Genomic DNA, 27,447 nt, shown 5'->3' with positions numbered 1-27,447 from the left:
ATTAGAACTGAAGAAGACTTTTGGAGGACAAGTGAAATGTCTTCAACCTCAAGTCCAGCTTCCCCCTTGATTTAGATTTGGATAACATGACCTGGAGAAGAAGTTGTCATGGGAATAAAAAATTGTGGCTTAGGCTAGCTTTTTAATCCAAATCACTGCCTTAACTGACTGTAGATAAAGAACAATTGTGAAAAATGAAAGGGTAAACCAAGCTCTATGTGACTTTGGCTCTTGCAAAGTTATTTTTTTCTACAATTTGGCTCTTCAGTTAAGCAGGGTTGAGTAACACTGCACTAGATAAACTGGTATTTTGTAACCAAAATGGGAAGAGCTGTGTCCACCTTTAGAAGACGTACATACTTAATGACTGATCCTTCGATCAGACAGGTATTGTTCAGTTAACTGGTCAAGTGCATCAAAGAAAGATCTGAATACACTTCAAATGGTGGCGAATAAAGCCACACATTTAGCTAAGTTGCCATACTCCCTGAAGAGGTCTACCAGTAAAACAAGCTTTAAAAGGAACTTAATAATCTGAATGTATATAAGATAAACTATATAATTACACTTTACTTTTTCCTCTGTTTTCAGGGTTGCATAAGGTTCACTGAAGTTGATAGTGTTTAGGAGAGATTGGTATTGGGTACTGAGTGGGTTAGGAGGTTTTGGTTGTGGATGAATAAGGCTGTATTCTAGCTGAACTATCTGTTGTCTTTTGCATGTGATATTATGAACTGATGGAGGAACCTGAGAAGACTAGTTGCTGCCCTGATAGCAGATAATGGGGATTCTCTGAAACAATTAGTCTGAATTTCTGCTGCAACATTTGAATGATGGGGTCAAAAATTGTCAAACAACATGAAAGCCCGCAAGACCACCAACAGCCTTCCCCACTCTAATGCTTCGTTTGGACTTCAGCAGATGGTCTTGACTGTGTCTACATGTGTAAATGCATTAGTTGTTGCTCTGTGAGTGGCTGGTTACATATATGTGTTCATGAGCAGCTGAATAGAAGTAACTGATGAGTGTATATGCATCAGTATCATCATTTAAAAACATGATACTTACACATTAACTTAAGCCTTTAGCCACACAATATATAAATACTGCATCCTATTACATCAATGGAACAAAAAGTGAGTGCAGACATATGATATTTTAGCCTTTTAATGAGGATAACACACATTTTCTCCCCTTTATCTGTTCACAGTCACTTCAGATAGAATGGGTTGTTCTGCTTGCCAGATGGGTCCTTTAGAAAAGTAAATATCTTTTATTGGTCTGATGTTTGTTGCAGGTTATTGTTGGCAGCATCTTTGAGGTGGTTTGGGGTTTCTTCAGGCCTGGCACATCCTTTGGGATCAGCGTACTGCGAGCCCTGAGACTCCTGAGGATTTTCAAGATCACAAAGTGAGAGAGATGAAAAATTGATATGCTCTGTGTATATGTTGTTGTGTAATAGTTAGGACTGTCAAGATTAATCAAATTAATTGTTATTTATTAATGTCCACAATAAGTGCGCAAATCTCATACTTTATTCTTCCTGTAAACGCACTTTGGTTAAGCCATGTCAGCGATTCCCTGCAGCCACAGTGATTTAAAATAAGTCCACCGCTGCTCCTTAATGTCTCATTTATTTTAAATATGCATAGCTCAGCTCGGTGGACAAGTCAAAAGTTATCTGCTCTTCCAATGTCAAACATTGACCTTTTTACTGTCCTCTAATTTCCTTTCCAATCCATAAAACAGTCATTTTTCTGTGGTTAAGTTCATGTTTAGATTGACCTATAAAAGTAGGTCTGTATCCAAACAGGAAACCGTTTACCCTAAAGCCTGCCTCAAACACGCTTGTAGTGTGACATAATGAACAATAGATGCCCCAAATCCACGACTCACCAGGACTAGCATGTAGGAACTTTCCTTGAATCCTTGCCTAGTTTTCCACCCTGACCCAACATTAACGACATGTATCCTGACGCCTACCAATAGGTGAAAATTTGCTTCCTATCTTTATATCAGTATTTACCAGAGTGAGTCCCTACTTTTTCTCCCTCTTATGTGTTCATACAGTGGAACTGAATGTGATAACTAGGTATACTTGGCTCACTTTCTTTATTCAATTTCAGTTTAATTTTAATTAGTTTTTACTGCTGGTTTGTTGGTTTAGTTTAGTTTTTATTTTGCAAAACATTTCAGTTAAGTTTTTATTAGTTTTAGTGTCAGTTTTAGATTTTCAGATACATGTTGGGGCTAAGGGAACGTCATGCATTTTTAAAAAAATATTCAAACAGGCAACTCTTCATTTTTCATTTTATTTGTTTAAAGATGATGTTTGAATATAACTCCAGACATAAAACTACCACTGTATGAAGTCTTAACCAATCAATTCAGGCAATTTTACTCTCCCCAAACGCTGGTGTAGGTGCCAGTCAGTATGGTTGTGTCAAAGACTAAAACTAAGGATATTTTGTCTCTATTTTTATTTTAGTTTAGTTAGTTTTGTAAGCGCACCATATAGTTTTAGTTAGTTTTTGTTTTTCCGGTAAAGCTTAGTTTTGATTTAGTTTCAGTTAACTAAAATGATTTTTGAATTTTAGTTTTAATTTAGTTTAGTTTAGTGTTTTTTAGTTAACTATAATAACCATGATTGGGCTATCCTTTTTTTACCTTATCACATTCATACGTCAAATTCCTCTCTTGGTACAGTGGGACAGGTCCAGAAATGTTATCCATAATCTATAATCCAGTCCATAATTGTTATTTGTTTGTTATTTTCTTCTTTTCCAAGCAAGATACGCTTGCATCACAAAGAGTACTTCTGTTATAGCTACGATTCACTCTCTTTGACCCGCCTCCCCAACAACATGTGAACTCGCATGCAGTTTTGATGTTAGCATATGATGAGCAGTCAGGATCATTCTTGAAGTGTGGCCAGTCTGTTGGCCGAGACCATACAAGATTTTCCTTGCATAGTCTGACGTGGTACTGTTGTGAAAGACCGAAAAATTATGTGGTCTGATCCCAGCCGGGATCAGCTGACAGCCAGCTGATCCCAATTATCGCCTCCCAGATCCCAACGCCAATCACAGTTCTTTCTCTCAACAAATCGGTCCATTTAAATATGACGTACTTCTCTCTGATTCCTGCTTGCATTAATGCTAATGAACCACACTGTTGCTGCTGCTGCTGGCAAAGCTCAACCTCCTTCACCCTAGCCTCCTCTTTTATAGCATAAGGCTTGTTGCACCCTCATATTGAGATTCATGTTACTATGTATTAATTGCTTTTGAAGTAATTTCATTATATTCAGTACAATTTTCATTAATGTATCTATCCTTATGGGGATTTCTAGCCATGCGTTCCCTGAAAAGTCAAAGCATGCTGCTTGACTAATCCAGGGAGCATCTTTTGAGCAGAGCCTTCTCTGCCAGTAAAACTGTAGATCCTTTTTCATAAAATGGTAAAATGTATGATGAGAGAGTTCCTGACTGAAATAATGTTAATCTTTTGACAGACCTACTATTTGAATATTTTACAGCTGTGTTCAAAAGACAAAGAGTATGTGATTTCTTTCCATCAGATACTGGGCTTCCCTCAGGAACCTGGTTGTGTCCCTCATGAGCTCCATGAAGTCCATCATCAGCCTGCTGTTCCTGCTCTTTCTCTTCATTGTGGTGTTCGCTCTGCTGGGGATGCAGCTTTTTGGAGGAAGGTGAGGAAAGCCTTCAAGATGTAACAACAGAAACCCTCTCTTCTCAGCTTCCTTGTGATATTCGTATATCATTGTAACCTACATATCCGATCAAACCACAGTCTTTGAAATGCCTACTACACCCTGCAAACGGAACTGCAGCTTCCTCAATGGTGTGTATGATGAAGAGGAGAGGAAATGATATGTCCGGATGAAAATAGCTCTGCATCCTCCTCCTCCTCTGCTTCCTCCTCCTCTCTCCTATTCTTCCTTGGTCATATCTGACCCTGCTTTCTATCTGCCTTCCCTCTAGGTTCATCTTTGAAGATTACACTCCCACCAACTTTGACACATTTCCAGCTGCCATCATGACAGTGTTTCAGGTTTGGCTCCCACAGATTCCCCTCGTTCTGCCTGCTCTCCATGACACATTGCACCCTGGGATATTTCTCACCCCAGGCGCAGATTAAACAACTCTGCTCACTCGCTCTCTACCCCCTGCCTCCGCTATCATCCCACACATCCATGCACACATATGCGCACATGAATATCAGACAAGTGAAACGTGAACAAATCCACATCAGATCTGCTACAAAACCAGGCGCTCTGTGAAGGACTGTTTTGATCAGCACACAAAGTAATGACTTGTCCTGCTGCCAGTTTTAATCACATATCTCAGGCTGGTTTTGCATGCAGTGACTATTTCTCGTGTCCCATGCAATGTTAAGGTAGTTTTCTCAAATCAAATATGACCAATATACAGTAACTATTATTCTAAATATTCTCTGCATTTCCCTGCAGATTTTGACTGGTGAAGACTGGAATGAGGTGATGTATAACGGGATTCGATCACAGGGTGGAGTACAGTATGGCATGTGGTCATCCATCTACTTCATAGTCCTCACCTTGTTTGGAAACTGTATCCTTATCAACCCTATTAGCCATGGTATAACTTTTTAAGCTAACCTGTACATCACAATTTCAGTAGCAGAAAAAGTAGTCACATCCTTGGAAGAGTTACTGCAGTGGTGTGAGAACTACTGTATATGTTGAAGCTTACTGTGAAGCCATAATAAGAAAAAAGGTCTGTCTTAAGTAAAAGTCCTCACAATGCCAGCAAAAAAGCTCTAATCTAAAAGCTGACAACAGTCCAAGACTGGGGAATTATTGCTGCTGCATACATTTAATGCTGTGACTCATTTAGATCTTTAATTTTGATGTATTTGCTTAAATAGTAAAAAAAAGGGAAAGAATGTTTTTTGTATTTTTCTATTTAATTTTCTTTATATACATCTTAAATGTTTATTTTGATATTATAGTGAAAAACTGAACAAAGCGACAATTATAAAGACTCTTTCCGTTTTTATCCGGTATTATAAGAATGATATCGACCAACAAAGTTGGTTAAAAGTCACCCGTTAAAGGGATATTTCAGTTTTTTTGAAGCTGAGTTGTATGATGTACGTAGCGGAGTAGTGACAATAGCCTGGAGTGATTTCAGTGAGCATTGCTCCTTTAAGAAGGACTTGCTGGTTGTACCGGCTAGGAAGCTAGGCTATACAGTGTAACAGATGGGTACAGTTTCTCTGCAGAATTGATCAAGTTTTGGGTAAAAATGGGTAATAAAACAATGCTGGCTTAAACATACAGTACTTAACAAATGTATTAGACCACCCTAACCCTAACCAAAGTAAGGTTTATGCCACAGCTGCCCTAAATTAACAGCATTGGTAATTACCAAAATCATTTTTTTATGTTTCTTCAATGGTTAATACACCAATATGTAGAAGCTCTTTCACCCAAATGATATTTTTAATGCTAAAATATTATTATGATTGTTATCCATGAATTTTCAAATTTACTGATTTATAAAAAAAATTTAAAAATAGTAAAGCACATGAATATTTTTTTATTAATATGTCAAATTATAGTTATTTACTTGCATTCCTGAACAGAAAAAATTGTGTTAGTGGTTTAATGTTATGTTTGATTAATTTCTGACTTCTCAGAGAAGCCTAGTGAGCTGGCTCAAATTTGGGTGAATTCAGTTTGAAATTCCTCATTCCTGTTCAAAATGGTAAAATGTTGAGAGCTCACTGAAAATGAAAGAGTCCGCATTAAAGCACGTCATGATGCTGGATGGTCTTTGAGACAAATATGACAGGTGGTCTAATAAATTTGTTAAGCACTGTATGTTGAAAAATTTTGAAGATTTCGTTTTTGTTTGGTTTTTTTTGTTTGTTTTTTACCCAGAAAGCCTCTGTGTTTTTGCCACTATTTTGTAATGCAGGCTTTGGCTATGGGTTACATGCTCTTGCATTGCAAAATAGTGGCAACAGCAACCTTCGCCTTGGCCACCATGGGTTTCATGTATGGTGAGAATATATAGAGTGTGCAGTATGGCTAAAATAACCTCATTTTCACTTAGAAATCAATTTCAGTTACATATAAAACCACAACAAACAAAAATATTATACACAGCATAGCTTTCTTTATACCACTGTATTTATAAAGAATGCTTTAAGGTTTATATGCAGAGAATATGTATGTTAATTGTTTTAAAACTAATAAAGAAATATTATTGTGGAAAGCTATTCAGAAAACCTGCAGTAAAAAAATGAAACGGGAGGGGACAGTGCAATGCAATGCAAAGATAATTTTTTGTTCTACAAGTATATTTTCCCTTTCTAAGTGCATAAATGTTACCATGACAAAATGTAGGCTCATGAGATGTCTCTATTTGCTGATGATATCCTTGCAATTTGGTCTAAAAGGCCAAAAGCGCAATGAACAAGTAGCTTTACTTAAGATGATTGCAATGTATTATGTCATACGAACTAAAGGTATGCAAGTGAGTTAAATACAGACGGCCATAGATTCCTACAGGTGTGTGTTCTTAACCCTCTCCATGACAGACACTCTTCTGAACGTCTTCTTGGCCATCGCTGTGGATAACCTCGCCAACGCACAGGAACTGACAAAGGTTTATACTATTTTTACCTCTGTGTTTACCAATGTTGTTTATAAAAAAATATATAATACACACCTTCAGTGATGTGTAAGATGTAACAGATGAAGGTGCATTCCTGGTGTTACAATCAAATTTGTTAAATGTGTGTTTTATTATTTTATTACCAGGATGAAGAGGAGGAAGAGGAGTTTTTCAACCAGAGATATGCTAGAGGAAGAGATGGCCTGATTTCTGAGTAAGTTACTGCAGCTAACAACCATTTAAGGAGAGTTTACTTCAGCTTTCACAGATATTTGTTGCCGACTGATTCTCAGATCAAATCTCTTATTAAGGACACTAAAGAGGTGGATTGGGCTGAAAAATATTTTATATTTTTGCAGGAAAAGCAGCAGATTTTTAATGATTCTTATGTCATGTGCAGTATGGATGCTTTGGGAGAACTAGCTGTAAATGTAAGGCTATTTAGAGACATTATGGAATAAAATCAGGGGGTCTAGCTAATAAGATAAATATTTTACAATGGCTTTAATTGTGGACCTTCTGAGAACCAGTTTAATGAGTTGCATGGTGAATGCAAAGTTGGAAAGGCATGATAAAGGCATTGACAACATGATTCTGAATGTTTACTGAATGTGCTCGATTAAAAAGCATGACCCATTACAGATAAAGTTGTTCCTATACAGCCTGTTAGTAGTCTTTGGCAGTCTCTTATTAATAATGAGAAGAGTCATCCTACCCAGGCAGACAGGAATCATTTTTAAGATTGTCTGGAACAGATTTTAACCAAGAGTCCATACTTTGCATGACTCAGTTGGATCACTGTGACAATGTCACACTGTAGAGGGAATAAAACTACCGTACATAACCCTTCAGTGGCATTACAAACTAAGAGTGATTGACTTTTAAAACAGCAATCCTTAAAGGGTACTTGAGCATACCACAGGGACACATCAAGTGTCTCATCACAGCTCTGGCTTGGCTTGACTGGGACTGTACTTATTATTTTGCATGTTTTGAACCGTTAACTGAAAAGTAGTCTGGGTTTTCTTATCACTGGCTACATTTTCCATTATTTCCAAATTATAAAACATGATTACTATGCCGTATTGCTTGATATTCTAATCTATGCTTGTAGTTCATGCTCAGACAGTGTGAAAACTATTTATCAAAAGTTACCTGACATAAAAACATAATCTTAGTGGTCTTATCTGATATCTTTTCATTTTAGCATTTAAATGGCTGCTAATTAACTCAAGTATTCTGAAACTAGCAGAGCAATTTGCAAATCCGAGCTAAGGGTGCATTACTGTATCATCAGGTGATGACCAAGGTACCTTTGGGTGCTGCAAACAAACAAAGCAAAGAATTTAATTGCATTCTTCAATGAATAAAGAATTGCTTTTCTGCTTTGGAGGTATAATATGTGACTTTAAATACATTTAACCAGTTGATATGAAATTAATGGAACTAAAAAAATTGTTAGTTAATTACTTTTTTTTTTTTTTTTTTTTTTTTAAGATGGGCATTTTTGTGCCTTTATTAGATAGAGGAGGACAGTGGATATAGTCCGAAGCAGGGTCAAGAGTGGGGGAGAGACATACGGTAAGGGGCCTCAGGCCGGATTACTTCTGCATTTGACATTGGGCCGTTCACAAACTTCCAGTAGGAAGTTTGGATGCAGAAGAGAATGGTGTATGATGGCAGATTTTTTGCAGTTTATTGTGGTTTACCAGCTGTTTGCAGGAGTTAACTAAGAACAGAATAAAATTTAGCTGGAGATGTACACAGCGGCACACAGCAATGATGTTCAGAAGTGCTTTTAACTCGTCTTTGAAACATCATTTTATCACGTTTGGATGCCATTATGATGAAGAGTAAACACAAATAACAATCGAAAAAAAAAACTGACAAATAAACGCAGTATAGGACGGTTTACAATGATAGTAGGTTTCGTTGTGACATAGCACGTATCGTTGGCGGAAGTTGTCACGTCGCCTAATTTTTCACTGGAAATATGTCACACCCTGCCGTGCATAGAGCCCACTGCGAAACCACATGATAACAAGTCCCATGTCAGAAGTGTATGTAAACAACAGATTATTTTGATTTTCTGAAGTTGATTTGCTGCTCACATCTATATTATTCTATGATTTTTCTTGCTGCTGCCATGGGTGAGTACAGTGGGAAGATAAAAAGTTTATGTTTTCTAGAGAAGGATGTGTGGTGTTAGAAATAATCCTGTGGGCTCCACATGGACGACACCTCAGTGCCCCCAGCAACATTAAACCTACATGATCGATGCTTGTGCAGAGTTTTCCTCTCCATCTGGCGGTTCAGGTCCCAAGGGCTTTGTCCTTCCGCCTTCACATGACATGCAGCTTGTCTGACAGCTGCAGCATCAGGAGTACTACCCTTGTGAATGGTGAAAGCGTGGACGTTTTAGAGCAGTTCACCTACCTAAGCAGCGTAAGCCATTGATCTGCTGACTGCAAGGCTGAGATTAACTGCGGACTAGGACTCAGGCATGGAGTGAGTCCATCGAGTCAGTGAATTGCCCAACTGGCACTGTATTATCTCTGTGATCTTCTGGTCAGCTGATGTGCCTTGTGCCACAGAATGGGATGTAATGTTGATATCAGATTAGATTTACAATCAGGAGTCCATGCATTGATTTGTATATTGTAGTTGACTCATGCTTTGTACATTTTCATTTCTGTTTTGGTCAATCTGCTCTACTTAGATTGCTTTTTTTTTTTTTTTGGCATCGGGTGCAAATGAAAATAGGCTTGACGTCTATCTTGGGCAGAGTGGCGCTTCTGGCACTCTCTGGAGATGGACCAGATTGCGTGCTGTGGAATCGTAACCTGACACGCCAAATTGATTTGTTTCACACATCCATCTGACAAACCACTCATAGACAGCGTTTGGGAAAGGGCAAAGCCTTTGAAAAAACACTCGGCGGATGATTGGATGAACGTTCTGTCTGTCACATCTTTATGGGCCAATCAGAGCAACAAAACATGCTACCCCTACTGAAGGAGTAAACACCATAGAGAACATAACACGAACCATGGCGACTGTAGACATGTCAGTACACGACTTTTGTCGTTTTTGAAAAGAGAACAACTCAATGCTGTTCTTTGCCCTCCTTTAACAAAGAAATGTCATCAAGTTCTGATAAAACTGGTGCTTTAGCAGCATTCATGCTAATCTCTTCCGCCATAATTGCGCAGGCCTCTTGTTGCTGCTTGCTTATATCACAACTCCACTGCGCCCCAAAGTACTGCCCCTCGTTGCTGATTGGTCCTGTCACTTTCTAACTGGGCCCAAAAGGTTCAGACGGGAGCTTTGCAAGATGGATTGGCCAGTGAGAAACATGGAAATGGGCGTATCAATCTGCTTTGCAAGGTTAGTGGAATTGCAAGGATTGACTAGAAAAGAAGCAATATGCTCCATAGAACACTTCCTGCAAACTGCTGTACAGGCAGAGTGTACCAAATTTGAGAAGAAGCCCTGTCAGCAGGGAAGAGAGATGGCTGTGCTCACTCAGGGACACTGTAGAGGCATAATGGCAGAGTACCAGCCAAAGAGTCAATTCAAAGAGAGCCAATGGAAGGACAATCTGGAGTCCTTCAGAAATAAAGAACTGAATCATCTTTTACTCTGAAAGTCACATATTATACCTTAAAGTCCTGAATGCACCTTATAAAAGTTTTTTCTTCTTGACAGTAATAAATAATACTTTTTTTTTTTTTAATGAATGATTTAAGTGACTGGAAAATAAAAATAGGTCCTTCAAAATCCTCAAAGTAATTTATTATAATAATTAAAGTAGCAATCTCATATCTTTATGTGTGGGCATTATTAATTAAGTTAGGACGTTTTTTTACAGAGAGAAACAAAGATAAAATGGTTGAATAGTCAGCAGAGAATTAATTCATTACAATGGGGACAACACTTACCTCAGTCAGGCAAATAATCAGCTCTGTACAATGAGAGGTAACCACATACTGTGACTCTGCAGCGGTGACACTGACTGTATCATTTGTCTGTAACATATTTGAATGTTAGTCTTGTTTGTGTTGCAGCTATCAAGATGCTGATTTTGCTGTGCTAGTTCCATCACATTGTCTTGTTTTTATGCCTGTTATGTGACATTGAACAAAATGTTACTAGATGTTTTGGAGTCAATGTAGCCTTTAACCTGTTTGTTAGGAAATACATTTTGCATTTACTCTGAAAACTTTGGGTGCTTTTTCAATTGCATATGCACATTATTCCTCAGAAAGTATTCTCATTTCTTAACATGGGTAATCTTGACTTATAATTTGCATCCTCTTTATATTTTGTTCTGTGTCACAACAAATGTTCTGTGTATGTTGTAAAACACTAATGTCTTGTTTTCGAATAATCACTCATTGATTACATGGACAGCAAAAGAATCTGAACACCAGTAAGTATAATTGTATGCATCCCTGTCTCACAGAACTTCTCCCTTTAGTTCTCTCACTAGATTTTCAAGATTATTTTATAGATGTTACACTATGTGTGTACTTTAATCCTTGCACCTTGCCCTTTTTTGTTTTGTGGTTTTTGTTTTTGTTTGCTTTTGCTCTGTCCTTACTTCACAGGTAACTTAATTTTTCAGTTTTTTGGATGTTTTTGTATTTTGCACATTCTTCCATGGGATTTTTTGTTACTAAACATGAAAAATCATAGAAAAGGTCTGTCCTTTTCTTGCAACTTTTATTTTTTTTGAATGGATATTGTTATTTCTAACTGGTATGCTATATCAACACAGTCTTGATGTTTCCTTCTCACCTATTCCCTAAATGTTGGCCTGTTTCTGTACCCTAATGATGTCAATTTAATTATGGTCTTTAGTGGGAGGAGAAGACCCTACCTATACAGGAAACGTGCCATCCACCGAGGACGGCCAAACTTCCCAGAAGAGCCCGATGGTGCGCCAGGAGCTGCAGATGAACAGCCGCTCAATGGTGCCAAACCTTTCTCCAACCGTCGCGAGAGGAGGAGGAAGGTCAATATGTCGGTGTGGGAGCAGAGAGCCAACCAGCTCCGCAAGCGTCGCCAGATGGCAAGCAGAGAGGAGCTGTTTGGAAGCCCAACAGAGGATACAATCGAAACCCCCACTATCCCCCATCACACCACTGCCATCTCCCCAGAGGCAAGCCCGGCTCACCTACCTGAATCCCCCATGTCTGTGGGGATGCCCCTTCCTGAGCCCCCCATGTCCATCTCAATCCCCATGCCCGAGCCCCCAGCAGCTGAACCCCTGGTCAACCTGAACGAGGAGAAAACAGGAGGAGGAAACCACCGGGTTGCAGGTGGGGGCAGGCACAGGATGGCCCGCAAGTTCAGACCCAGTCAGGGGCCAGACGAAGGAGCGAGACACAGACGCCACCGTCATAGAGAAGCACGCACAGAAGCAAAAAGTCTGGACTGTTCTCAAACGCCACACGAGGTGCTACATGTGAGACGGTCACTCAGCCAGGAGAGAAAGACTCTGGATGAGAGGGAGGAGAAGGAGGAGAGGGACGAGGTGGACGGAGGAACAGTCCAAGACGACTGCGGGACAACCATCATCAACCCGTATGCAGAAGTTGGAGAAGACTGTAGAAGGTAAGGATGTTTTCATGTCATCTTTGACTAAGAGGGATGATAGAGTTCACATGAACTCAAGCATATTTTTACCTTTACTTCTTTATCCTTGTATGTTGTTCTTTATTGTTGTATGTAATTGTCTGGCGAAGTTCATTTTTACTGAACTGTCCCTGGATGTTTGTCCCTGAGAGAGAGGAAAGCATCTTTTCTCTGCTTTTTTATAGCTTGTACTTACATGTTTAGGTGTTTGTCTGAGGTATGGTCTCATGTCAGAGTATATAATACTGTATAGCTTCATCATTTTACCTGTCTATCCAAGCTGAGATGAGGTCCCCTCAATTAAAATGGTGGATACAAAATCCATGGTCTACTTTCCAGCAAACCCTACAGCTGCATTACATAAGGCTTTCAAATTTAGACAAAATTATACGTGCTGTTAGCAAAGTCATTGTCTCCTACTGAACGCCTCCATCTTTTTGATGGACACAGCAACTAAGAGAGGAGGATCTAACTAAGAAAAATGTTGTCTTGAAAGGCTTTTAACTATCTTTCTAACAGTAAGCTTTGGTTCAGTGGCAGTTGGTCATCTTAACATCAGTGGGTTAACAGTTTGATCTCAGCTCCTGGAATCACATGTGGAAATGTTATTGGGTCAGAAAATTCGAAAAATTGCCAGCTACTCTTTTAACCCTAGATTGTCCCTGATGGCCTAATCATGTTCATATGACTGTGCTTGGATGGAATTAGTTCATTCTGGGCTGTGACAATTTTTTTTCTTTTCTTTCTTTTTTTTTTTTTTGTAATTGCAATTTATCTCATAATTTCTGTGATAAATCATGGTTAATTGCATCCTTTTTTGTTGCATTTAAAAATTCCATTATTTTGCTTTCAAAATAGTTTATGTCATTTTGTCTTTTTTTTTCTATTGTAATAAACTAATGGGTAAGTGACCTCTTTTTATACGCCTATGCCTATAAAAAGTATTCTCTCCCTTGGATGTTTTACCCTTTTATTAAGTTTATAAATCAATCATGGTCAGTGTAATTTGTCTTTTTTTACAGAATAAAATTACTAAGAAAAACCCTCTTTAATGTCAAAGTGACACAAATTTCAACAAACTAATTTCAATTAAATCAAAATATGTAATGTAAAATAATTGACTGCCAAAAATATTCACCATCTTCAAGTCAGTATTTAGTAGATTCACCTTTGGCTGCAATCACAGCACTGAGTCCGTGTGGCTAGGTCTCAATCAGGCTTTCACATCTGGACACTGTAATTTTACTCCATTCTTCTTTGCAAAACTGCTCAAGTTCTGTCAGGTTGCATGGGGATCAGGTGTGAACAGCCCTTTTTTTAAGTCTAACCACAAATTCTCTATTGGATTGATTTCTGGGCTGAATCAGATATACGTTGTAAAAGTGATTTGTGCGGTCAGAAGACAAGAAAAGTGGTATATTTATAAACCACTTACAATTTGTTCATAAAGCATTTTTCCCAGGTCAAAGACGAGGTCATACACCACATTCTTTATCACAGAAGGATGGGCTCTCTGTGTATGTTCTTAAAAAAAAGGAAATATAGACCTTAACTTAAAAAACTAAAAGCTAGACTAAAATACTCCATGGCTAAGCTTAAAATTTTTCTTGTCTTGAAAGTAAAACTTATGGCTAGTGCTAACAATACAGTGCTAAAATGGTTGCTAATGCTAACAAACAGATTCACCATGTTACACTGTTAGCATGTTATCGTGATAATGAGTATATTAAGCATTAAACACCAAGTAAAGCATCAAAGTAGCCTGATGCCAATAAATTGCTTACAGTCCTGTGACAGTGCTAACGTGCTAACATTTACTTTTCGTCCCATTTCAATTATTCAGTTTACGTAGCTCAATGCTTACATTAAAAAAGTTTAATTCTAGTGCTAGCATGCTGATGCAATCATTTCAGGTTTTACTACACCGCATCAGTGTGTCAGTGTGCTAGAAAGCTCAGAGCTAGCGATAAAATGCTTATGGGGACATTGCTAACATTGTGATGATTACCAGATTTCTTATTTTTCACATTTTTGATGATTCTTTAAATACATTTTCCTGAAAGGAACCCCTAATCTGAAAACTACAACACAGATCTCCACCTGAGAATAGTTTTTTTTTTATATAACACAAAATGAATGAAGCCATGACTAAAATTGTGTCACTGTGTTTCTTGAAGATTAAATTTAGGCTATTATGGTAACAATAAATGATTCCACTTTTATTGAACTCTGACAATCTGTAAACTGATGTGTGAATCTCTATGAGACACTTTAAAATACATGATACAATAAATTGTAGCTTGGAGCCTTATAATATATTTTTTAAATGTTTTATTCTTGGGGAAGGCATGACTCACTGAGCTCCTTTTTCATGGATATTTCTTATTATCCTTGACTGGTACGAGTAGTCTTTTGTCAAAAAAATGCATCAATAGCTTACATCTTTTGCTATCGAGGTCTTCCTGTGCATTTCTGTAGCAGCATGTGGACTTAGGACTCCTCTGGCTACTACTGAAAACTCCTGATGGCATAAAGAGGAGAGGGCTTTGGTTGAGCTGCTGACTGGCTTACCCCACATCTTTGCTTCCCATTGCTTTGTCTGCAAAGTCTTTATTTTTCTTCTGGTTAATCCAAACTTTTATCCAAACTTGTGTACCACAAACCATCTGAACAACACCATTCTTCTAAAACTTATCTGAGCGCTTTTGTTGCCTGTCTGATGCAGAGCATAAAAGAGTAAAAGAGGGGCTATGATTGGATAACAGACATCATTGGAGGGCATGATTAGTGCATGATGGGATACTGGCTGTGTCAGATGAATAGAAGACCAGTAAAGTGTTGTCTTGTGATTTCATAGAAACGTCATAATGTGGGACTTAGCCACCCCCCCTTTGAATGACGGATAATGTGACAGAAACCAAATGATACGTTGAGGTGATAAAAACTCATGAATGAAATAATGAAATAAGAAAATGCATTTGAATTAAAAAAAATAAGTGATAAGTTATGAATTGATTTGATTAATTTTAGATTGGTTTAATGAAAGTTTTATAATTTGATGAAAATGGTGGCAAATGTAATAATTTTGATTGTTTTCATTTATTATTTATCATTAACAGCCTAAAAATTTGTATTTTTGAAAGAGGCCTCAAGGGTGAAAGTAGTAAAAAGTGATGTAAAAAATAGGTTGATGGAAATGTATGTGATTTGATCAATATAGCATACAAAATGCACGTAAATTAAAACTGTTGGGGTAAAAGTGTTTGTGAAATAAAAGTAAAAGAGATAATCCAGTCATTAAATAAGCTATTTTTATTATCTATAACATGTAATTTTTGTGACTTTAGGGTTGAATAAACTTTGCAGTTCTGCTCAACCCTTGACATATGTGTCTGAAAATTCACAGCAGTTTTGAAGACTTTTTGGTACTATTTCATCACTGAATAACCATGATATTCAAATATTCCAGAGTCCAGGTTCTTTCAGGCATTTCTTTGCTGTTTTCAGATCTACCTTGCCTGGTGCCAACATCCCTGACCCCCCTCAGTGTGAGCAGCTGATGGACTGTTCCTGGTCCGAACAGGGTGAGGGTAGACACTCAGACCAGTACCAGGGCCAAAACATGCCTGTGGAATCGGCCTTAGAAGCCACAGAGTACACTGTGAGGACCATCGAGTCAGAGAGCCGCTCCACCTCCCTCAAACGTAACAAGTCCAACCTGGAGGGAAGCATCGCCATTGAAATGTCTGCACAGCCTCTGCTGGAGCTGACACCCATGACAGGTAACACTGTGATCTCTCTCACTGTTGTCCTTAGCATCATCGAGTGGGATTAAGCATCAGTATCACTCTGCTCACCGTGTGGAGGTGTTTCTGATATCTGATAAGAGTGCCACACTTGAAGGTTTTTTGATGAATCCATTGTGCCGGTGACTCACATTGTTCTTTCTTTGTCATAGCAGTACTGCTAAAACATTCACTTCTCTTCTCTCAAATCTCTGTCTGGGATTCAGTGAACAATAAAGAGTTGGAGGCATACAGCTCTGACCAAAAAGATGATGAAACAGAGGAGGAAGAACCGCCGATTCCTCCAAAACGTGTAGCTCCAGACAGCATGTTCATCTTCAAGGCCTCCAATCCGTAAGATTGTGCAAAATCCATGAAATCATTCATTACTGATGTGAATACAGTTGTATTTGCTTGTGTTTGTCTAACATCTTCCTCTATGTAAATCTGCAGGATCAGGAGGATATGTCACTATGTGGTGACTCTGCGATACTTTGAGATGACCATCCTACTCGTGATTGTGGCCAGCAGCATCGCACTGGCTGCTGAGGATCCTGTGTGCACAAATTCAGACAGAAACAAGGTGAGATTAATCAAATATCTCATAAAGAATTTAATTTGGATATGATGTATAATGTGTAAAAGATTTTTCCAAGTAAATTTACCCATACAGTGACAAAAAAGACCTATGACAAGCAACAGTAAAACAAAAATCATCACTTTTAAAAATACATTTTCTAAATAAGAAACATGTAGACCTGGAGTATGAATTCCACAGGCAAACTTTCTAAAAATAAATTTGCTGAAATTTTAGCCTCCAGGTTTTACTGTTTGATCTCTAGTTGACATAATACTGTCTCTGCAACAATGTGTCGTGACACATTCTTTTTCACGCACATCCAGGGTGACAATCAGCAGCTTTGACTGGGACGTAGCTGTGCAAATTGTTTTTCACAGTTTTTTTTACAACTCAGCATCATGAAAAGTGTCAAGCGTGACCAAATAAGCACAAACTAGTAAATCTACAGCGTTGATGGCTTCACTGTGTGAGAGAGATGACACTTGTGACAAAAAGAAATCACATTCGAAATGCCACTCATTTCCCTTTGTTGGATGACATCCCCACATACGCTGAATAGACATCTCTCCATATTTAGAGTAAATTATCCAACAGAGGGGCAGTTCCTGAGTCTGTGGGGGCTCTAGGCAAAATTTCACAATGGGTCTCTAAAACCAGCGTTCATTCATGATTATAGTATAAATAACCTGACAGCAACGAGAGATTGATTTTATTTAGGCATCACAATGGTATTGTTTAGAACAGTTCTTCCCAAAGTGTGGTCTGGGGCCCAATGTTGGGCCACAGAGGTACTGTAGATGGGCTGCAGGAAGTCATTTACAAGAACTGAATATGATAGAATATTTTTTAAAAATCACTCTGTAATGATCATAACATAATAAAAGATTACAGGTTGTTACTTTTAGTCGCGAAAGTATCAAAACACACCCGGAAGTTTTAACTCATGTCATCTTTTTATCACTTATCTGGTGTGATGTTTCCAACAGGTGTCATGGTTGAACTGGTGGTGAAAAAGTTGGTGACACTCCGTTAAACATTTTACTGTTCAGCTCCCTTCCTGATTTTTCGAGGTTGTAAGTGTCTTTGAAGACACCAGTGTTAACTTGGGATTAGTTTTCTGGACTGCAAGGAATGTTTTATGTATGTATTAAACAAGAAAATTTGATGACTTTGCTGATGTCTGATTAAAACAATATAAATGGCAGTGGCGCATTAATTGTAATCAAACACTGTATGAGTAATGTTAATGTATCTAAAAGCAAAGCATTTGCTTTAAATTTCCTGTTTATGAAACAAAAAATATGATAAAGAAAAAGTTAATATTTGAGTCTTATGTTGTGGTTTTTGGTGGGCCCTGGAAGATTTTCAGCTCTCAAACTGGGCAGCTGCATACTGAAGTTTGGAAAATGGCTGGTTTAAAAGAAAAAAATATAAAGAACTTAAAAAGACGCAATTTGGAACTATAAACATAAAGGATAATGAAAATAAGAATAATGCAAACTTAGTTACTAAATAACTACAGGCTTATATTATTACTCATGTAGGTAGAATCAGAATTAAGCACACCTTATGAAACCAGTGTTAATCAACACACATTTAGTTTGTTATATTTACTCATTATTACCACTTACCATTGTCTTCTTCTTTATTTCTCTGTCTTTTTTTCACTCTCAGATAATTCCACTTAATTTTCCACTGATACCTTTCATTGGCAAATTTAGATTTCACTGGATCTTTGAAAGGTTTCCTACTTGCATTGCAAATGTTACATGTTTTGAGCCACTGCTCTGGCCTGAAGTTTGTTATCCCTCAGAGCCCCCTATTGGAACCAAGCAGTGCCTCTGCATTTGGCCACTGTAAAAATGTTGAAGTATGACAATAGAATATATAGAATGCTGAGAGTATTTTACAGCAAAGAGATTTTTATCCTGAAATTCTAAATCCAGAAACAAGAAACAAGCTCAAATCCACCAGACACTAGGTTCCATTCTCCCGTATACTCCAAATTGAAAGTACTTAGCGAACTTCCACACCTAACAGATCAAATCTACAAATATCTAATAGATGGCCTTAATGATACTAACAAAGGTCTAAAGCTGTGTGGTAAAAAAAAAACCTACAGAGAACTTTGAAGCAGATGAATAGACCACTTTTGTGAGAGAAATGCTAGAACCCTTGAGAGATGCCAGATCTAAACTTAATAATTCAAAATTCTCAATAGACTCTATTGGACACCTATAAAATTGCATAAAGCAGAGCTAAGTTATTCTAACCTTTTTGGGCATTGTTATCTAGATCCAGGTGATAACACTCATATGTTTGCTCAAGGTTACTGGAAAAGAGTTATGGAAAAGATTAGTGACAGCCTAGGAAAAGAAGCTGTTCACCTGCCTTCTGCTTCTTATATAGCCTGGAGTTATAATAAAGTTTTACCTACTACTATGACTACTACTAATACTACAACTACTGCTACTTGCCCATCAAAATGTGACATTCAAACTTAAGACTGGACCCAGGATTGAGATACAGATGTAGATGTTTGGTAGAAGTGTCGATTTAACACAAAGAGAAAATGGAGGCTGATGTGCTCCACTGAAGAGAGGTGGGAAAGACACTGGGAAATTGATTGGAGATACTGGAATAAAGGGAAACAAGTGGGGTTAGTTTCTTCATAGAAAACTTCACAAAAATCTTTGAAGACAAAGCTGGAGTTTGAGTCTGTTACCACTCTGGAGTATGAAGGCATACTCTGGCACCGTCCCTTTTCAGCCTCGATCAAATAATCAGGTGCTGATTACTTCAAATGGCCTGCAGCTCTGTAGGTGCAGAGCCTCAGTGCTTCTCGATCACTCCCATCATCCTGCAACAGAGAAAGAAAAACACAACCTCCAAAAATATAAAGAAAATGCAAAGCAGGACACAAACACACAGTCACGAGGAAAATAATCAGAAGATAAACACAAAGAGTTCAACCATCACATAAAACAGGTATTAAATCCTAAAAAAACATTTATGCAGAGAATAGGACAGTGGACAGAGTTGGAAACAGGGATGAGAGAGAAATGAATGACAGACAGGAAAGAAGCCACAGGCTGGACTTGAACCCAGGCCCCTCACATACAAGGGGTTCAACCTGACCATTAGGCCATCTACACCCCTGACACAAATAGAGTCTTCCAACCTTGCAAAGATATTTAGTGGAATATTTTGTATATATTTTCTGCTGTGACATGTAGTGTGCTCTTTAACAGTGGTTTTCAACTGGTGGGCCAGGACCCAAGAGCAGGTTGTGAAGCTATTTTCTGTTACCCACTGAAGTGTGCCTGATGAAATATGTGGCAGAAAGTCTTTGATGAAGAACAACTCTTACTTACATTTTACTTGTTCTCTTGGGAACATCAAGCTGTTTTTCTTTTTTTAACATGTTTATATCCTGAAATCAAAAGAAAGCAAACAGATTTAACGTGTTGTCATAGAAAGACAGAGTAAATACATTGTATCAATGTATTTTGTATCCATTTATGGTTTTTATAATGGTGCTCTTTTTAAAGAGGTTTGTTTTATCTGTTCTCTTTGTTCATGTTTTGTCCCATCTAATGTCCAGTCTGCAACATTTTTCATTCAGTACATTTGAGTGAGTAATAATTTGGAAATTCAGGTTGTGATTTCTCTGTTTGGTGTGGTTCTGAGGCAAGTCCTCACAAGAACCACAGCTCTACTTAGTGCACAGAGTAAGCATATAATTACTAATATTTGTTTTCTGTTTATTAATGATTCAGGTTCTACGATATTTTGATTACGTCTTCACTGGAGTTTTCACCTTTGAAATGATCATCAAGGTAAGTACCTGAGAAATATTTTATTATAAAGACATTCCCTCTGAGATGTTTTGAGATCAGTACATATTGTAATCTGTTTACGCCATGTCCGCGTATATGTGTATTTGTGTTCCAGATGATCGACCAGGGTCTCATTCTACACGACGGCTCTTATTTCCGAGACATGTGGAACATCCTGGACTTCATCGTGGTGGTGGGAGCTCTCATTGCCTTTGCTCTAACGTGAGTCACCGTATAGTGCCGCCTGTTGATGACTAATGACTGACTCACTGCAACAAATCGTTTTCTTAGCATACAGTATTGTTTTAAACAACCCTCCCTCAAAGACACTTTGCATAAATGCAGTCTGCTTCAGTGACAAAGGAGCAACTAAAAAACAGCAGATATGGAGGCATGCCTGCTTCTGTGAAGTGTGTTTCTCAGATTTACCTGTGATTTTGCAGTATTCACATGGGTCAGATGTGTCATGACTGCTGTTTAAAAGCCTCTACTGTATTTGTTTCTGTTGTCCTTCCAGCCTGAGTGTGACATATAACTGACTAAAGCTTTTTCCGCCCTCTGTTGTACTGTACAGGACTGTACTGTGGATTTCTCTGTTGTGCATATAACTGTGATCCTCTGAGCTTTGCTCACAGTGTATCTCTTTTTATGCCTCAATTTTTTCTGTTGTTCCTGTGGATTTTATCACTGTTGGTGCTTCCAGGAATGTGATGGGGTAAAAATTTCTGTCACACTTAATGTGAATGTCTTCCATAAACTTTAAATATAAATCTTATCTTTATTTTCAACTTTATATATTTTATTATTCACCATATTTTTGTTTGTTTGTCTTTGTCATTGTGTCTTCTTACTCTCACCAGCAGGTATCAATGGTTAAACATTGATAACATTTTAATTAAACAGCTTTGTCATTTTGGTTTTAATCCTCAAAACACATTCAAGCTCTTTGATACTGTTTACTTTTAGGTTGAAATATTCATCATTAACTTGCTAATTGTTATCATGGCTGCTTACTAGTATTTATCTAGCACTTATTTATATCTTTATTATCATATATATATTCAAAGCTGATAGGCCGTTAACTTAGAGTTTTCCCTTCCCAATTACTACTTACTGATAGAAGGTTAAGAGGATGTGGGTCATGAATTATGAGTCTGTAAAACACGCGTTCAGTAAGGCAGGGAACTCTGAATGGGAAGTGATGCAGGCTGCAGGCATCTGTCAGCAGATACTGTTGATCAGAAATGTCCTGAAGAAATGTTCTAACTACTGATGGGCTCACAGTTTCCACACTTAAACAGCTGTTGTAGGTTAGTCACTTCTTGTTTGCTTTGACAAAGCCCGCCAACCAAAACAGCTGATCAGAAATGCTGAGGCGGAAGAGCACCTAGCCGGTGGCCAGAGCTCACATTGTAAGATAGTGTCGAACACAGAGGCTTTCTGGGTGATAATTAAACACTTAAAAATGTTCAGTATAGTGTGCAATTGAGCCTGCATTGTTTTTAGGCCAATTTTAACCAAAAACTCGTTAAATTATGCAGTGCAGCTATACCTGTCTGTGGTTGTTAACCTAGCACTTAACAGTGACTAATGATAAGCAAAATGTAATAATAATAATAATAATAATAATAATAATAATAATAGTAATGCATAATAATAAGCAGTACCATTATTATGCATTACTATTATTATTATTATTATTATAGTAATGCATAATAATAAGCAGTAAGTATTGTAGCGATATAAAGTGATAATAAATAAATATTACCAATAAACCTTAAATAGTTTTAAAAATAACAGGGCACCACCGCTTATGCAGATTGGTTATAGAATAACCAATTGAAAAACTGCAATTATTAATTAATTAAATATATATATATATTTATTATTCAAGTATTATGAATTATGACTCAATCTCATACCTCATGACAGAGATCTGAATTAATTAACTGTTTTAATGGAACTGTTGGAGACGCTGTCAACCCTGATAAGTTGGATCAGAATCCTACATTTTGCCGTAGAAGAAGGATGAGGAGATGAACTGTCTAGATGAGGTGCTGAGAGCCCGGAGCTACCATTGGTACCAGCCAGGTCGGCCCCTTTGATCGGCTGAGCTGGTGGGTTCTACAACAGTGCCAAGGCGGTTCTCTCAGAGAAGACAGTCTGATGAACACGACAAGAAGGGTCTTTCCCATTCTGATGGACTCGTCTCTTTAAAAAAAAACAGTTCTTCATTTGTCTAATCAAAAATAATGTCTCAGGAAGGTCTACATCACTTTGATTATTGGATCACAGTGATGAAGTCTGGACATGCGAGGAAAAGAAAAAAAGTCCATCTGCTGCAAAAATTAGCGCAAAGACTATAAAAGATTCAAGAATTTGTGCTGGATCAAAATAAGTTAATTTAAACTTTGAAGTTCAAATAAATTATTGAACCTGGCTCAGACTTGTAAGAAACAAAGAAAGGAAACGTGTTTCACTGAGAAGTCTAAAAAAATTACTTAGATAACTTAAGAAGAAAGATGAAGAGAAGCAAAGAACTTGAAGAAGACGATGAAAACTGAAGAAGACTAAACCTACTCTGACCGTGAGTTCTGATATCCTCTGTCTTAAAACAAAAGAGGGAGGGCCAACTCCATCTGTTTTCCCCCTCAGGATCAAATGTCACTGCACGAACCACTCTTCATCAAATTAATAATTCAATATGAGTAGTTAGGAATAGTATGAATAGTTAAAAAATTCTAGAATAATTTAACATCAATCAAACTGCCACAAAGTTACATGAAGCACATAGCTGACCATCTAAACATTTAAACTAAGTATTAAGACACACAGGGGATTGGTCATGTGGAGACATGTGATGATTGATAGTGGACATCAGATGGCACTGTTGGTCCATGGAAGACATCTGGATTAAAATCAAAAATGAATTTCCTTGCCATCTTACATTTTATAGATATATGAAACACATTGTTGTATTTCAATGTGGGCTATCTCAGACAAATACAAGAATGTTTTGATAAACAAACATATGATTATAGCATTTAGGAGACATGGAGTCATTCTTGTCTCAGTTCTGCAGAGACAGAACAAGTTATTTACAATCATCTGGTTTCTTGTTGTTCAGATAGGAGGCTCTTACTGAGGGTTTCTCTGGTTTAGGATCCAAAGGTCAAAAGGTGCAAGTTTTTACGGCTTTGGTAAGACTCAAACTTAGTCAATGAGACGGCTCTTATTCCAGTCATCCAGTCAGATATCTCCAACTTTAGTGTTGATCTCTCCTGAGATCTGTCATTTATCCAAAGTGTCAGGTTCAGTGTCTTCCTGTCTGAGAAGCTTTTAAGGCAGGAAAGGTTGATAAACAAGGATGGATAGTTGGTAGACATGGGGGAAAAGTCCTCTCCCTTTTTAGAAATCCTTCAGGAATTCTAAAAGCTGCAGACATTAACCACAGGGAAGGGTTTCTAGCAGATTTAGGCCTTGATTCTGCTACAGTATGCTAATTATTAGCATAACAAGCAACTAAGTAATGGTGAATATTGCAGCTTTAAAATTGTGTTGCAAGATTGATTCACAAATATTCAGAAGGTGCAATTTAAAAACACTGCTGTCATTCTAATTGTACCTGCTATGACAGACTGTACTGTATTTCCTTAAAAATTGAATTGATTTTTGTCAAATGGAATGAAGCACATTGTCAGATGTGTATTTAGGTGTATGATTTTAAATCAGAATGAAACTTTCTTTGCAGATTATGCGCAGTCAATCATGGATTTGATTCAAGGACAGGAAACATTAATTTTCTTTTGGGTGCTACAGTGTTGATGGTTGAAAATAGTTATCTTAGGTTAGCTCTATGCTAAAAACAATGAATTTCAGAATGTAAATAACAACACTGGCCATAATTAAACCTAAAATATTATTGAAGTTTCCCTCATTTACAATTATTTTGTGATAATGGATAGAAATAAAGGTATGTAGAGTAAAAAAAACAGGGAAATACTTAGAGAAAACTATTAAACTCTGAATCAGGGCACAGCAATTTAAAAAAACTTGGCATTGCAATAAGTTTTCTTCCTGAAATATATAGTTCTGTATAAATTAATACAGGAGGTTTCAGTGGCTTCAATATTGGCATTCAACATGTGAGTCATTCAATCACAATTTGTATTATCTTGACTTTAAGTATACTTTCTTCAGCCTGTGTGATATGAGAAAAATGTGATGCACAATAATATCACTTACTAGTGAGATAACAATACACAATGCAATAAATAAAATGCTATAGTAAAAACAATATTAGCTTTTGTTTTTTGCACATTTCTCTCTAACCAAAATGGATACATAAAACTGCTTTTCATTCCACTAAAATGGCACAAATTGATGTGAGGGTAGATGATAGCTAGCGTGGTTTACATATGAAAATTGTTGTGTATTTTGGAGCCCTCCTCTGAATACATTATTTCAACGACACTGATTTATGTTCATAAAATCTCAATTTAAATTAACAAATATGAAAGATTATTTACCTTTTGGCACCTGCTGGACTTAAAAAAAACAGTTTTTGCAATTGTTTTTATTTATTGTTCATTTTTTTTATATGCACTTGCTTTATCGTTTTTATTTAACTGTGTATGTTCGATTCACTTTAAATGTTTAACATATAAATGTGACCATACCATGTGTCTTTGTGCCTTAGTCTGTATACAGCTTGTTCCTAAGTGCTGCATTTCATTGTCAACAGAAACAACAAAGGCAGAGACATCAAAACAATAAAATCACTCAGAGTTTTGAGAGTCCTGCGGCCTCTGAAAACCATCAAGAGGCTTCCTAAACTCAAGGTATGATGTAAACATCTGCAAACACTCTCCTGTATTTTGTTTTTCAGGTATTATTTCACAGATCTCTGACAGGCTGCTCTTGATTTGCCGTTCCTTTTCTTCACAGGCCGTCTTTGACTGTGTGGTCACATCTCTGAAGAATGTCTTCAACATCCTCATCGTGTACCAGCTCTTTATGTTCATTTTTGCTGTCATCGCTGTGCAGCTCTTCAAGGGAAGGTTCTTCTACTGCACTGACAGCTCCATGAACACGGAGAAGGAGTGCCAGTAAGTGCTTGTATCTAAATTGTCGGATGGAGGAGCACTCAAATACTTCACCATATGTAGCATCAATGAAGTATGAAAATGCGATGTTATAAGCCCTGGAAGTCCTTTAATTATTAAATTACTTTTGCAAAGTAACAAAGGTAGTACAATGTGGATATGAAATAGCTCATGAAAATGTTAGTTTCATTGCAATATAATTTTTATGCTGCAGAAAGTTCAAGTCATGTCTGAACTTTAACTAGGGGTGCCCAGAAGGAAGGATGATGAAAAAGACATCAGCTGCAGAACAACTGTTGGTCCGGCGTAAAACTGCACTAATTTATTTGTTTGTTTGGCTAATATTTACAGCTGATATAGACAGATTTTTATAGCCAAATATCAGTTGCTGATACAGATGTACCGATAATATTGTGCTTCTTTAAATTTGATTGCAAAAAAAAGTGGTAATTCCCTCCTTAAAGATCAATGCAGTCTCATCGAACTTGTAAACTAGAAGTCATGTATTTATAAATCTAGATTTGGTGTTGATCTGACCTCATAAGCATCTAAAAAATATTACTAACAGATGTAGTGGTTTTAATGGCACAACATTTCTCTTTTGACTGTAAATTAAAAAAAAAAATCCCAGATACAGTAGTGACTTTCTGATCTAAAATAACTTGTAATGTCTACAGTACATGTTTATATGAAACACTGTGCTGTGCAGAACCTTTACAAGTTTGGGCTAAAATTGAGGCCAAAGTAAGGCGTAATGTGGTAAGTAAGCCAACTGAGGTCACCATCGGAAGTGAGGGAGGATTGACACAACCCTGGTCATGCTCTGGATGTCCTTGAGTATTGCCAGGGGCATAAGAAAATAATCTATTAAAAAAATAACAAAGTCCACACCTTTAGGACACAGTAAGAGGTGGATGTGGTGAGTAAGCATTGGCCTAGGGTACCGCCTGGACGGGCAGTTGTGTTGCCATGAGTCCTGGTTGTTCTCTGGATGTTCAAAGGGCTCATGGCAACACAACTGCCTGCCCAAAAAACTGTAGGCCGTCTTCAGTTGTCTTACAAGGGGTGAAAAAGCCCAGACAAAAGAAATGCTGTTGAACTTGACTTTGGCTTCTTGGCAACACGTGTGTCAACGTGTCGAGCTTGATTCTGGCATGATGAGTCCTTGCACCCTATATGCCTGAAAAGTACGCACATAGCTGTAAATAAGGGCTGCAACAATGTAATCAATAAAATCAGTTAAAACTAATGACTGAAGGTGTTGGTAACTAACTAATTCAATGGTTAGTTGTGTTGTATGGTTATGGCATCACTTGGTATGGTGCTGAGCGGTTTACCCAGACAGTTGATAATCTTTCACTTTTGCTACGCGTAGTACTTCTCTCATAATATTCCGATGATTAACAGAAATAATGAGGAGAAATGTAAATCAACATGACTATTTCCCATGACGGAGACGAGGAGCTGGCAATCTTAAAAACAGCTCCAGAATTTCGTTCTTCTAGACTGTTCTAGACTGATATGAATTTAAAACCTAGTTGAATCACCCCCTGATGGATATCAAATGATGGCAGGTTACATTTTTCAGCATTGGCTTTTCTCTCCATTCAAAGGTTAAGTTTTCTACCTTTGTAAAATCTTCACAAATCCTGAGTGAAGGAACTTAATAATTAACGATGAGTACTCAAAATAAAGATGACAACTTCCTCAAATACATTAGTGAGCATTGGACATGTTCTGCACAAAATCATCAAATTAGTATCTCACTATACACTAGACACTAGACACTGAATTAAACAAGCAAGTGAAGAATGG

General features: G+C 37.5%; 1 protein-coding gene across 5 annotated transcripts in view; it reads left to right on the top strand.

Moving 5' to 3' along the window:
* LOC121519798 (voltage-dependent R-type calcium channel subunit alpha-1E-like) overlaps positions 1-27,447 on the top strand; it is a 116,317-nt gene that overhangs the window by 69,347 nt on the left and 19,523 nt on the right. For 4 of the 5 annotated variants that reach the window (XM_041802744.1, XM_041802742.1, XM_041802740.1 and 1 more), the window contains 15 exons: positions 1,298-1,410; positions 3,581-3,712; positions 4,005-4,074; positions 4,493-4,610; positions 6,607-6,674; positions 6,830-6,897; positions 11,547-12,302; positions 15,831-16,105; positions 16,336-16,462; positions 16,562-16,691; positions 20,468-20,527; positions 20,643-20,749; positions 21,231-21,242; positions 25,272-25,368; positions 25,475-25,635. In XM_041802744.1, coding sequence (XP_041658678.1) covers positions 1,298-1,410; positions 3,581-3,712; positions 4,005-4,074; positions 4,493-4,610; positions 6,607-6,674; positions 6,830-6,897; positions 11,547-12,302; positions 15,831-16,105; positions 16,336-16,462; positions 16,562-16,691; positions 20,468-20,527; positions 20,643-20,749; positions 21,231-21,242; positions 25,272-25,368; positions 25,475-25,635 — 2,294 coding nt within the window. The remainder of the gene's footprint in view (positions 1-1,297; positions 1,411-3,580; positions 3,713-4,004; positions 4,075-4,492; positions 4,611-6,606; positions 6,675-6,829; positions 6,898-11,546; positions 12,303-15,830; positions 16,106-16,335; positions 16,463-16,561; positions 16,692-20,467; positions 20,528-20,642; positions 20,750-21,230; positions 21,243-25,271; positions 25,369-25,474; positions 25,636-27,447) is intronic. The other variant, XM_041802741.1, reaches the window with a different exon arrangement.

This window comes from Cheilinus undulatus, linkage group 13 (genome assembly GCF_018320785.1).
Source record: "Cheilinus undulatus linkage group 13, ASM1832078v1, whole genome shotgun sequence".
Lineage (NCBI taxonomy): Eukaryota > Metazoa > Chordata > Actinopteri > Labriformes > Labridae > Cheilinus > Cheilinus undulatus.
This window is presented reverse-complemented; position numbering and strand designations above follow the sequence as displayed.